The sequence below is a fragment of the Sorex araneus genome, chromosome 6, assembly GCF_027595985.1.
Source record: "Sorex araneus isolate mSorAra2 chromosome 6, mSorAra2.pri, whole genome shotgun sequence".
Lineage (NCBI taxonomy): Eukaryota > Metazoa > Chordata > Mammalia > Eulipotyphla > Soricidae > Sorex > Sorex araneus.
Genome location: NC_073307.1, coordinates 162,315,835 through 162,328,957, shown reverse-complemented (window position 1 = coordinate 162,328,957; position 13,123 = coordinate 162,315,835). Strand labels below are relative to the sequence as shown.

The window sequence follows — 13,123 nt, the reverse complement described above, 5'->3', positions numbered from 1 at the left end:
GTCTGCCCCTTCTCTCCCTCCCCTCCTCTCCCTGCACATTTGGTAGAGGGATGGAGGTTGGGCCCCTCCTGCTCTGGACTCAGGGGTCCCTCCTGGGCGTGCTCAGGGGACCTTAGACAGTGCCCGGGTGGAACTGGGTCGGCCACATCTGAGTCAAGTGCTGTCCCCTCTGGACTGAGTCCAGCCCCCAGACGGGGTGACTTTGGCCTCTGCCCTGACCTCGAGTAGCACCACATCTCCCACTCAGGCCCCGCTGTCCGATGTCTCCTCTCTCTGGCTCCTTTCAGCGTCCAGGTGCCCGTAGAGCGTGGCTTGCCCCTATTGGACAAAGAAGTGGCAGCTTTGACAGGAACCGCTTGATGTGGAATTTATGATGTTTATGTGCCTGGAAGGGTCAGAGAGGAAGTGAAGTTTTTGTGAAAGTGAAACACAGAGTGCGCTGTTTAGACCCAGGGTCACCGATAACTCAGAGGCAGGACAGCGGCCTCATCTCATGGTGAAGGGTCACCTGGGGTCGGCTGTGCATCATAGCGACAGGACGGCCAGTGGCTTCATCAAAGCGCCTTGTCACCTGCAGCCCCCGGGGTACAACTGCTGCCCCCTCCAGGACCTTTCCCACCCTCCCCCCTCAGCCCTCTGTCCCAGCCTCTCCCCTCAGCACCCTGTCCCGCCCTCTCCCGCTTCTCCTTCTGTTTCCTCCCTCCCCCGCCCCGGAGGACCCCCAGTCCCAGCCTGAGGGAGGAGGTCTTGGATCTCTGCTCCATCACGGGCTCTGGAATCAGCCGTTTCCCTGCTGCAACCCTGCTCCGGAGCCCGGGCTCAAGCCTGTGACGGGGCTGGGATGGGGGTCCCGGGGCGCGTGTCTGTGAGGGTGGGGCGTGGGGCTCTGTCCCACTGGCCCTAGGAGTGCTGTGTCTCTGCTCAGGCCGGGCAGGTTTCTGCGGGGTCTGGGCCTCCTGCTCCCTCCCCGTCTGCTGCCCTCCGTGCCCCCCATGCACCTACCTTGCCTGAGCCCTTCTATCCCTCTCGGGGTTTTACACAGAAATGACTCACCCCCCCGCCACTTTAGACTCTGAGCTTGAACCCCGACGTCCCCTCTGCTTAACCCCTGACTCTCTGCACCGACCAGGCACGACCCGGCCTGCAGGGGACACGGCAGTTTAGGTGTGAACTTTGATGCCCATCATTTATGACACAGGTGCACCTGGGCACGGCTGAGGGAGAATAAGACTCTGCAGTGCAACGAAGGCTGAACCACAGGCAGTGCGCCTCATGGCGGAGAGTCCGTCCTCGGTAAGACTCCAGAGACCCTTATGTTAAAATCAGCAAATGGGGCTAATCTTAGCTCAGTGGTCGGGTGCTCACTCTGTCATTCTGCCTCCCCCCTGGTGACTCTGACCCCGGGTCAAAGCCTTGTCGTACTGTTTCGCCCCAAGATCTCAGTGGGCAGCGCAGCCCCGGCTCAGTGCATCCCGCTCAGCTGAGGCAGCGGCAGCAGGTGTGGCCAGACCCAGGGCAACCCCAGAGACTCCTGTGAAGGGCCCCCATTCTGCAGGGCCCCCATTCTGCAGGGACCAGGACACAGTCTCCAGCTCATGCCACTCCACAGGGGCACAGCCCCCCAAGCTCTCCAGCTCCCCCTGGATCCCCCATTGGCCTCTTGCCTGGACCCAGATTGCAGCTGCCCCGGGCTGACCCCTATGGCTGTGGGGGTCTCGGGTTGCACGGGGGAAACACTCAGATACAGTCTCAGTGTCTCTCCCGGGGAAGGGGCTGACAGGCTCCTGCCCTTCCTGACCCTGAGTCCCCTCCTCTGTGGGGGCAGCTCTGACTCCCGGGAGTGAGGCCCACGTGGGCAGGGGATGAACTCAGTGTCCCCAGGCTGGCCTGGGTCTCGGAACACTAGGTCACCCCAGGACCAGTAGATAGGGGGACGATGGCCTGGGAGAGCACTGTGCACTTCTCCCTGTGAGCCCCTCTCATGGCTCCTCTGGGGACCCTGTCACCTCTGTTCCCAAACACTCATTCCTAGCCCAGCAACCCCAGGAAAGGGGGTCTACTCTCTTGGTGAAGGGAGCCCCCTCTTCTTCATTTCCTGCAGGGGGAATATCGGGCTTCTGTGGCCTGGCTGGGCTCCTTACAGGTGTGGTGGTTGTAGAATGTTCTGGAACCTTCTCTGTCAAGCACTCACCTCTTTCTGTCTCTGTTTTTCTTTTGCAGAACAGAGAAGGTCCTGAGCCCCATCCTGGAGATCTGATTGAGATTTCCTGCGGTGTTTACAAGCACTGGGCCGTGTATGTGGGAGATGGTTACGTGGTCCATGTGACTGACGTTGGTGAGGACGGGGTCTCTGTAGAGGACAGGCTGAGGTGGCTGTGTCCCTGTCACCCACTTTCATTTGCAGTTCCAGCAACATCCTGTTGGGGCATTAAAGAACGCCCGGTCTCTGCTTCAGAACCAGCAGTGAGCAAGGACCTGGGTCAGGGAGGAGGGCATGGCCGTGTGGGAGACAGGGTTCCTCCCAGCGTCCCTCTGTCCCCTTTCTTTAATGAGGGGAAGAGAGTCCGGGGACTCCAGAGCTTTACCAGAGGCTCAGGCCCAGTGGTCCCCCTTGTGGGTCGGAGCCGGGGGATGTCAACCCTTCTGGGTTCATCCCCTCCCTGGGGACGGGGGCCATGGGGTGACTTATTTGAGGAAGGAGGGTCCCCTGGGGTTGTGCAGGGTTGACCACTGAGTCCTCTCTTGTGACCCCACAGATGGTGGGCGTTCAGGAGTGATTTTATCCGGGTCTGTGTTGGGCTTGAGTTCCCGCGCTGTGGTGAAGAAGGACCTGCTGTCTGAGGTGACTGCGGGACGCCGGTACAAGGTCAATAACAAATACGATGAAGAGATCGGGGCACGGCCTGTTGAGGAGATCGTCCGAAGAGCCTTGGCAAGAGTGGGGCAGGAGTGGCACTACAACCTCATCCATGAGAACTGCGAGCACTTCGCCACAGATATGCGCTACAGAATTGCCCGCTCTGGCCAGGTGTGTCCCCATACCCAGCACTGTCCCCACTGACTGTGCTTACCGAGGGTGATTGACTGGACAAACAGAGAGCCAGTGTGCCCCTTCCGAAGTCAGTGTCAGGGTGGAAGGTGAAGGGACACCAGCTCGGACTCTGTAGATGAAGATGAGCTCTACCCATCACTGGCGAGAACCAGGTTCTAACACCCATTTCACAGATGAAAAAACCGAGGCCCACAGTGCTCAGCTATCTGTTTACGCAGCCTACTGCCTGCATGGAGGGTGGGATGTGACCCCAGGGCATCAGCCACACAAGTCTGATTGCCCTGTAGGGGTCAGGGATAGGAGACCATGCAGTGAAGGTGCGTTTTGTTCTTGGAGTAAGCCAGACTCTTGACACGGATCCTAGAGCCCAGGAATCATGGGCTGTGAGAATAGGGCAGAGGAGGGGCCGGGATGTGGTTCAAGGGGCAGAGCACATGCCTCGCATGAGGGAGACCCTGGGCTGCAGCCTGGGCACCTCAGGGGCAGGCAGAGCAATACTAGGTGTGGACAGGAGAGAAAAAATAGAGGAGCTGAAGGCAGTGCAGAGGAGGTGGTTTGGGCCACAGGCACTGCCCACAGCTCGGGCATCCCCTTGCCTTGCGCTCAGGCTCAGTGTCTGCTGGTCAGTGTCTCAGTCCTCTGGGTGCTATTGTCCCCCAGGGTCAGATCAGCCTCCTTGTCTCTTCGCGAAAAGCTGACAGTGTTGACCTAAATCAACTTGTCATTCCCTGGGAAGGTCCGACTCCCAGTGGCCATCACCAGGGGCTGAGAGTCTGAGGGGGCCCTTGGAGGTGGATCCTGTCTGAGAGGACAGGTCCTCTGCTGCCCGTTGGTCCTCCCTGCTGGTCTTCCGATCCTGATCAAAGACCCCGACTGGATACCCCCCTCCTAGATGGGCACAGCGCTCTAGTGTAAGGAGGAGAAGATCATGGAGAGAAGGTTCGGGGGTGAGGGGAACCCACACCTTTGGGAATGAGGAGCCAAGGATGGAGCCCAGGCAGTCGCTGAGACTGTTCTAGGTATCTGGGTGCCGAGGTGACAGTGTAGTGCTGTCCCCCGACTGGGTTTTGTCTCTGGGAAACTTGGTGAACTGTGAGTTGACATCCTCTTTTTTTTTTTTTTTTGCTTTTTTGGGTCACACCTGGCGATGCACAGGGGTTACTCCTGGCTCTGCACTCAGGAATTACCCCTGGCCGTGCTCAGGGGACCATATGGGATGCTGGGATTCAAACCCGGGTCGGCCGCGTGCAAGGCAAACGCCCTACCCGCTGTGCTATCTCTCCAGCCCCTTGACATCTTCTTTACGTGCGTCTGAGGAACTGCTATGAGCACATGCATGTGCACACAGAACACACACAACCACACACACACGATGACAACACTTTAGTTGTGGCCCTGGAGCACATCCGGCCTCACCCTTGCAAAGGAGCTGCCTTCACCCCTGAACCACTTCCTCTTCCCACGGAGGGTGGTTGGATTCTTCTCTCCCCTGACTCAAACTTCCAAGGCCACAGACATCGTGTTTGCCTTTGCAATACTCTTTGTTTCCTGTTTGGATGTTATTTCTCTGTCCCTGATGTCCTGAGTGCACCCCTTGAGTCGGGCATCACCGGGCCCTTCACTGAGCGATTTAGGGGGCACTGGAATTTATGAAGAGCGTTGCTGGGCAGCCGGGACAAACAGCTTCTGCAGACACTGCTGACGTCGTGTGTTCAAGGCCCCCATTTCTACTGAGAGGACAGGGGGCATCCTTATGGTGACAGGTGCTCTGCTGAGTGTGTCCACCCCAGGGAACATCCTCTGTCCCCCCTGCACCATGACGGGTCTCCACTCCCGCCAGGATCCACTTCCTACTCCAGAATCCCCTTCTGGTGACACCCGGGGGATAACTGCAGTGAAAGCTTCATGTCTAGAGGAACAAACATTCCCGGTCCTCGTTCAGCAGATGAGCCTGAGCGCCCGCTGGGGCTGCAGGGAGCTGAGCACCGGGATAGGATTGTTTCCGGTGCCTCAGCATCCCCCTTGCTCCCCGGCTCCGGATTGGCCAGCCCCGACCGAGACTTCCGGGCACTCCCACAGCGCCCCCTGTCGGCTTCCTCCGCCTCTACAAGCCCCAGGCCCGTGTGTCCCTCCCGAGTGTCCCCAGCGGACACCCACAGCTCCTCTCCCACTGCTGCTCCCCGCTGGGCAGCGCCTCCTTCTCTCGAGGCTCCTGCCCCCTCTGGAGCCCCTCCGGCCTCTCTTTCCCCCCCGGGGTTCTGCTGCAAAGGACACGAGGCAGCTGGTCCCTCCTGGGTGGCAGCCGCGGGTGTGCGCGTGGTGGCCGGAGCCCCTCGCCAGTGAGCCTCTTCTCCTGCTGCAGGCGGAGTATCCCCTTCAGTCTTTTGCGGATAGAGTCGGTGTGAGAAACATCACTGCTGTACGGAGTACTGTGCAGGAAACGGAAAGAGGTAAGAACCTCCAACCCCGACGGCCAGCCTAGCCAAGGGGGTTGGGTCTGGCCTCTCGGTCACCCTGATGGACCCCTGGGGCTCATTTCAGGCAGTGCAGGTGGGGGGCCCTGCAGCCCATCTGGACCCCAGTGTGTTAGCACCAAAGTTCCTAGGGAGCCCCAGGCAGCAGGGATGGGGCCGCCTCTGGGGGGAGGGGCTGGAGTTGGGCTAGGGGTGTGGCCCGGGTGAGACTCGTGTCCATGTGGCAAGGAGACCTGCTCTCTCTCCTCAGGGGACTCTCAGCCGACTCAAGCTCGGGCCACTGTCCGGCGCAGCGGGAACGTCCCCACCGAGCAATGACCGCCCCGCACTGTCTCTCGCTGGTCCCCGCACACGGAGCTTTAATAAAGGGCTGCACTCCGGTGTCTGCGTCTGTGTCCGTCTTTCTCCTGCAGGACGCGGGTCCTTCCACAGACGCTCAGGGACAGCTCATCCCGATGGGCAGGAACAGGACCCAGGGCCTGTGTGTCCATGCGGCCCCAGTGCCCGCTGCTCCTGTGGCCCCCGCAGGATCCGCCCGTTTTCTCGGCTCTCCCCGTCTCTCCCCGTCTCTGTGGCTCCCCCTGCTCCAGCCCAGGGCTCCTGCTTCTCTCCACAGGGTCCTGCACAGACCTCCCGGGGCCTCTGTCCCCACGCCCCTTCCCCATCCACAGGCCCCCCGCCGGGTTCCCGAGATAACGTGATTGGCTGAGCGCCCACACACTGAGCCCGCTGATTGGCTGCTGGTGGGTCAGGTGGCCCTCCCCTGGGCTCTGAGGACAGAGCAGAGCCCTGGGCTTCACCCCAGTGTCAGTGATGTTACATGAGGGGTGCGTGTGCTGCGAGCCCTCTGGGGGACCCTGGCAAGGGGCAGCAGGGTAGGGGCGAAGGCAGCGCCAGTCTGGGGCTCTGTGCCCCACAGTCGTTCACGGTTGCAGTTAGCGGTGGCGCATGAGTCTCTGCTAAGATAGGGGTCACCAGGACCAAGGTGTTTCAAACTTAAACTCATTGTTGTTGTTGTTGTTGTTATTATTATTATTATTATTATCATCATTTTTTCCTTAGTCTCCAATACATGACTGTTTAGAAGGTTTCAGGAGCGTTGCCAGAACAGAATGTCATTTGTTCTCTCTGCCCAGGATTATTGTCCTGGCAGAACCCTTTTCTGCACTTCTCAGAAGGTCCGTATCTGTGAGGGACCCACTGTGGGTGTAGACCCGGTTCTGGGACCAGAGTGTGTCAGCTGGGTGCAGCAGAGCTGAGCCTTTCTTGGCTGAGTCATTTCTTGGACATGTCTGAGGTGACTGTGGTCCTGCACCGTGGACAGGAGGGTGGGGGTGCGGGATCAGGACTGCCAAGTTGCCACACTGTTCTCTCTGGTCACCCGTTCCATGACAGCTCACCCACCCAACTGGGGACACTGAGCCCTCTGCCGCCTACAGGCTGGCCAGCCACTCTCTCACCAAACTCAAGGCTTCAACCCGGGACAGGGACTGCTTGGGTTGAGATCTTCCACCCCCTGCCTGTTTTGCTGGAACATATGACCCTCTGTCATATCCCCAAAAGGTTTCATGACTGACTTTGGGGCACGAGGTGCCATAGGTTCACTTTCAAGGATGCCAAGTCTTCCCCTGGAGGTTGTGAGGAAGAAAGCCCAGGGGATCCCTACAGCCCATCTTCTGTCCCTTCATGAGGTGTCCCAGAGCCCCGGCCTCCTTTGTTCCATTTCCAGAACAGATAGGTTCTGGAACAGACTCAAACCTTCTTCTAGGTTTGAGTCACCCCAGGACTTTTAGTGGCCTTTGGTCTTGTGCCATATAAGCTCACTAATGACCATGACCCAGAGACTCACCAATAAATCTCAGAAGAGATCAACACGCTGCAGAGGTACCTCCAGACCCCTATCAGGCTAAGTCTCAATTGGGGCAGCCTAGAGAGCAGGTGAGTCCCCACCCCACTGATCAGAGGTCCAGCAGCTGAAAATCTCCAAAAGTCAATCATAGCCATGCTCATGGCGAATCTCCACAGGATTGGACGAGCCTCATCCATGAGGGAATCTGCTGAAAAACTCCAGTATGAAGATTTTGTGACTGAAATGCCCAGGTTCTCACAGAGTCAGGGATGGCAACCTCCCTCCACCTCCCTCTGCTTCCAGGAGCTTGGCAGTCACACCCACAAACTGTCTCTGGGGCCAAATAAACTCATTAATGGACATGACCCAGAGACTCAAATCTCAGAAGAGTTGCAGAAGCTGGAGAAATGTCTCTGGACGCCAAAAATCACTCTCCAGTTGAAAATTTACCTCCACCTGCATCACCCAATTTAACAGTTTAGAATTCCTGGAACAAATGTGACGTGTGAAATATCATACTGTACATTAGTGATATGCTAGGAGTAGCACATCACATTGGCACAAAAAGCTCAACCTGTAACTGCATGTTGTTAAATCTCTCATACAAGGGCTCCCAGGTGAGATACAACAATCCCCACACTCTCTCCTAAAGAAACGTTTTGAGATCATTTTTAGCAGATTATCCGTAGCAAGCAATTAAAAATAAGTTACTTAGGGTCTGCTACTGGGACAGACTTGGGTTGTGGCTGGGAAAATTTGATAGAATGGTGGTTGGAAGGTTTAATGGTGGTGGAACTGGCGTTGGAATATTGAATGTACTAATCTATTGCGAACAACGGAAAAATAATTAAAAGAGGCCTTTGTTATCAAATCTCCCCACTTTACCATTCCTCTTTCTGACCAATCTTGCCTCCTATATACCAACCTGAGCATTACTGCAAAGCTGCCACCACAACACAGAGCTGGTCCCAGGCTTGCCCCCACTAACCCATTGAAGCCCCATTTGCCATGTCCTACCATAGAGACAACAGTCAACACAGGACTCATAGCCATGGACCCCCAATCTCAGGGGTGGAGGCAAACGTGTTTGCAGAAGGGCTTATCTGGCTCCTAGAAGCAATGCTAGAACTGATCCCAGATATCTTGTCCCCCGACAGTGAGGCCCAAGAGACAGATTGGGCGAGGAGTCTCTCCCAAAAACCTGGACAGGGTAAGGATGAGCCCAGGTCCCCCAGGGGACCCAGCCATGAGGAGTTGGAATGAGCATTCCCAGATCAGTGGGGCAGCTACTGTCTCTCTCTCTCTCCACTCTGTCACCTGCAAGTGGCTGTCCGAGCCCCTCCTCCTGCACCCATATCCTGGCGGCACAGAGACTGAGCCCTAGGACAGTTCACGGCTCCCCAGTCAGCCCTCTCCTCCTTCCTGTGTCCCTGTGTCCTGACTCAAGCTGCCTTTAGAGCATCCTCTGGACTAGTGGATGCAGAAGTGATCCATGAGCTGTGTATGGAGGAGGGGAAGGGGGACAAGGGAACATCCCTGTGTCTAGTCAGGGACCCCACGGCTCCGAAGTAGCACAGATGCACCATAAAAAGGTTTCAGGATGACATTCAAGGACGAGCCCCAGTCAGAGAGCTCACGCAATGAGGAAATGCTTGGTGGGTCCCTCTAGGAGCACTGTCAGCAGAACCCCAGAGACCAGAGCCAGGAGAAGAGGCAAAGCACTTCTGCATGGCAAAAAGGAAAAAAAGCAAAACAAACCGAAGGGAGACAGGAGCCAGAGAGGTGGCCCTGGGTCAGGAATTCAGGTTTGATCCTGGCACTGCCCCTGGGTGTTGGCCCCGGGCATCGCTGGGTGAGGCCCAGGGACCGTAGCTCCATAACACTAGGCCCTTGACCTGCACCCATTGGCCAAGAGTCCCCAGGTGGCTCTGGGCTTCCTGAGCACTGTGAGCCCGTCTGTGAGCCCGTCTGTGCTTCAAGGGTTAAAAGTCAGCACCAAGGCCTGGGAATGTGCGTGAGGGGCCACAGTTTGCTCTATGAGGAGATCTGATGAGCGACTGTGCAGGAGCGTGTGGAGCTGCTGAGTGGAGCTGACTCCGAGAGGCTGGTGACCCTCCAACCCCTTGCCCTGCGCAGCTGCTGCCTGCGGGGTCCCTAAGCTGTGTCCAGGCCTGAAACTCTCTGTGTGGTCAAGGGCCTCTGAGCTGTGTGGGCTGTGCTGGCCGTTCACGGATGCTTAGAGGGATGTGGGGACCCCTGGTGTGCAGTGCAGCCCTGTCAGCGTCTGACATGGAAAGGGGCAGTTCATGAGAGCCGGCCCTCACTGCGGGCTCAGCCTCACTCTGGGAAATCGGGGTCAGAGGGGAATTGCCGAGCACTCAGCAAGAGACTCAGAGATTGGCGGTTGGGGATGGCAGCGCCCTGAGAAGTCTCTGGTACACGCTGTTCTCACTAGGAAGAGAGATTCGGTTCTCTAAGCCCGGCTGCTTCTATTCAAACTCTGTCACAGGTCTGAACTCTCATGGAGGGGCACGAGGTTTGTTCTGGGGGCCCCCAGGGCTACAGCCAGTGCTGCTCAGGGAGTCCATGAGGACCTGTGTGGGGTCGTGTGGGGCCGTGTGGGGTCAGGCTTGAACCACAGGCAGGTGCTGCAGCTCTTGGCAGCCCCTTCCTGCCTGTCTAAAGCTGTTATTGGGCAAAGAGCCCGACCGAGATCAGCTCCTGGTTTTTGCTGCAGCCCTGGCCCCAGGGGCGATGGGAAGGTTTGGACTTTTTATACATGGCTACAGCGGGCGAGGCCCATGTTGGGTGTTAGAGAGGTGGTGGGTGTGGATGTGTTTCTGGGTGTGGACCAGCTGGGCAAGCGGCCAGCAGGTGCTCTGGCTCCCTCGGGTGCTGGAGAGCAGGCGCCAGAGACTCCATCTCCTTCCCAAGGAATTTCCCTCCCTTCACACCTTGTCACTTTCCCCCTGCCTCTTTGCAGGGCTACGAAATGTCCCCATCAGGGGCTGGAGAGTTAGCACAGCAGGGAGGGCATTTGCCTTGCACGCTGCCGACCTGGGTTCGATTCCCAGCATCCCATATGGTCTCCTGAGCACCGCCAGGAGGAATTCCTGAGTGCATGAGCCAGGAGTGACCCCTGTGCATCGCCAGGTGTGACCCAAAAAGCAAAAAAATGAAAGTCCCCATCACTGAGGGTTTTTAAAAATTATTTATTTTTATTTTTTTAAATTTTATTATATTGAATCACCGTGCAAAAAAAAATACAAAGCTTTCAGGTATAAGTCTCAGTCATATAATGATTGAAACCCCATCTCTTCACCAGTGCACATGTTCCACCACCAAGAACCCCAATATACCCCCCTCCTACCCAGCCCCCACCTAAGTAGCTAGTGATCTTCATTTTATTCTCTATACTTTGAATGCATTCAATATTTCAATAGAGAACTCACTATTATTATTTGGAATTTCCCCCCAACAATCAGGCCTGCTGAAAAGGCATCATTTAATCATTTCTTTTCATTGCTGAGAATAAAGAATGAAGATTCTATGATCTCACGCGGCCGCAATAGCGGCCACACAGTTTTGGATTTCTGATGTTTTAGTTCAATTCACAGTCTAGATGTATTTCTGTAAGAAGCCGCTCTGGGTGCCAAAATGGGTTAGAAGACCTCTTGGATCATAGTCTTTACAAGCAGAAGGTCTGTTTCGCGAGCAGCAGCTCCGGATCTTATCTGGGCCGATGGCGTGCCGGTACCGCCCCCTTCCCATGATCGCCTATGAGCCACAACATTGCAAAGTTCCTACCTCTGGGCGGAAGTCTTAGGGGGTGGCTCTTGCCACGTGGATGATGCCACTGCCGCTATTTACCGCACAGAAAAACGGTGGAGAGGGAAAATCCCTCCCCGGGCAGCACATAGCCGTAGTACAGCTCACAGTCTAGGTGCATTTCTGTAAGAAGATGCTCTGGGTGCTAAAATGGGTTAGAAGACCTCTTGGATCATAGTCTTTAGGATCAGAGGGTCTGTTTCGTGAGCAGCAGCTCCGAATCTTATCTGGGCCGAGGGCGTGCCTGTACTGCCCCCTTCCATCACTGAGGGTTTAATGTCAACCAGGTGTTGACCCCAACGGGAGGGAAGAACCAAGTGGGGGCTTCCCCACCCGATGGCATCACGGGGTGAGGGGCAGCGCTGCACCGGGGGTCACCTGTGCTTCACACACCACAGGCCAGGCCAGCGATGGCATCAGACTGCCATAGTCGCCGTCTTCATCATCATCTTCATCACTGTGACCTGTGACCTGTATCTGAGTCCCGGCTCCCACCTCTTCCCCACCTCCCACATCTGCTTTTGTTGCTTCCTCCCCTAGCCCCAATGACCACAAGTCCGTGAGAGCAAGATACTTGGGGGAGGGGGGTTGATCTTCTCAGGCTGCTGGCACTGAATACTCTTATTTTTGTTTCTCTTTGGATCACACCCGGCAATGCACAGGGGTTACCTCCTGGCGTTACACTCAAGAATTACTCCTGGCGGTGCTCAGGGGACCATATGGGATGCTGGGAATCAAACCCAGGTCGGCTGCGTGCAAGGCAAATGCCCTACCCGCTGTGCTATTGCTCCAGCCCCAGGCACTGAGTAATCCCATCTATCGGCAGCACCATCCTGCAGTAGACGCCTTCGGTGCTCAGGGATGAACTGAATAGGGAATGTGTCCCTGACGCCGGGTCCCACAGCCCTCAGCTCTAACCTATAAGGTTTGTCCTGCTCAGGGCGGGCAGTTTGGGGGCTGAGTGTGAGGCTCCTTGCAGCACCTTCCTCCCTGCCCAGACTCTCCCCTCCCTCCGTCCTTCCTACCTGCCCTTTCTCCCCCTCCCCTCCTCTCCCTGCACACTGGGTAGAGGGATGGGGATTGGGCCCCTCTGGCTCTGTGCTCAGGTGGTGCTCAAGGGACCATAAACAGTGCCTGGGTGGAACTGGGTCGGCTGCATCTGAGTCAAGTGCTGTCCCCCATGGACTGTGTCCAGTTCCCAGACGGGGTGACTTTGGCCTCTGCCCTGACCTCAACCACCACCACATCTTCCACTCAGCCTCTGCTGTCTGATGTCTCCTCTCTCTGACTCATTTCAGGGTCCAGGTCTCCGGAGGACGGGGCCTGCCCTGCTTGGAGAAGGAAATGGCAGCGTTGACAGGAATTCTGTCAAATTCTGTCTGCTTGGGGCAGAATTTAAAATGTTAAGATGCCTGGGAAGGTGAAAGAGGAAGTGAAACTTTTGTGAAAGTGAAACAGAGTGCGCTGCACTTAGACCCTGGACTTCAGGGCAGCTGGTAACTCAGAGGTAGGACAGTGGCCTCGGTAAGTGCCCAGGAAACTGTGCCGTTAGATGGGCGGGTGAGGGTGGGAGAGAGTGTCTGGGTGAGGTGCTGCTGTGTGCAGGGTCACCAGTGGGTTGACCGTGGCTCCAGCCGTGTCTCAAGGCCTCAGAAAAACTCTGGGGTAGCCTTAGGGCCTCAGACACCATCATCCCTGCACCTTAGGGTCTGAGCAGCACCACGTCCTGGGCCAGGAACACTGCCTGAGACCCCACAGGCACCTGACCCCCATCTGGCTGTTCAGCTAGTGGGGACTGTGGGGACATTCCTAGGGGTGACGGTGCCAGAGCTGCTTGGCCTGGGCAGGGCAGGATGGCGGCTCAGGGAGGACCCCCCCACCCCCATCCACCTCCTCTGTCCCTGCTCTGTGTCAGTGGCA

At 56.9% G+C, this 13,123-nt stretch overlaps 1 protein-coding gene across 1 annotated transcript; it reads left to right on the top strand.

Annotated features, from left to right (window-relative positions):
* Positions 1 to 1,197: 1,197 nt before the first annotated feature.
* Positions 1,198 to 5,884, top strand: LOC129405751 (phospholipase A and acyltransferase 3-like). Its single transcript, XM_055143056.1, has 5 exons — positions 1,198 to 1,293; positions 2,221 to 2,335; positions 2,757 to 3,028; positions 5,415 to 5,502; positions 5,777 to 5,884. The coding sequence occupies exons 1-5, from the start codon at positions 1,273 to 1,275 to the stop codon at positions 5,842 to 5,844; spliced, it is 564 nt and encodes a 187-aa protein (XP_054999031.1). The 5' UTR covers positions 1,198 to 1,272; the 3' UTR covers positions 5,845 to 5,884.
* The last annotated feature ends 7,239 nt before the right edge of the window (positions 5,885 to 13,123 follow it).

What these genes read in the sequence shown, in the direction of transcription:
- LOC129405751 (XM_055143056.1), top strand. Translation starts at nt 1,273, where the DNA reads ATGGCGGAGAGTCCGTCCTCG. An exon ending in TGGCGGAGAGTCCGTCCTCG is followed by an intron (nt 1,294 to 2,220) that starts GTAAGACTCCAG and finishes TTTCTTTTGCAG; the next exon opens with AACAGAGAAGGTCCTGAGCC. An exon ending in GAATTGCCCGCTCTGGCCAG is followed by an intron (nt 3,029 to 5,414) that starts GTGTGTCCCCAT and finishes CTCCTGCTGCAG; the next exon opens with GCGGAGTATCCCCTTCAGTC.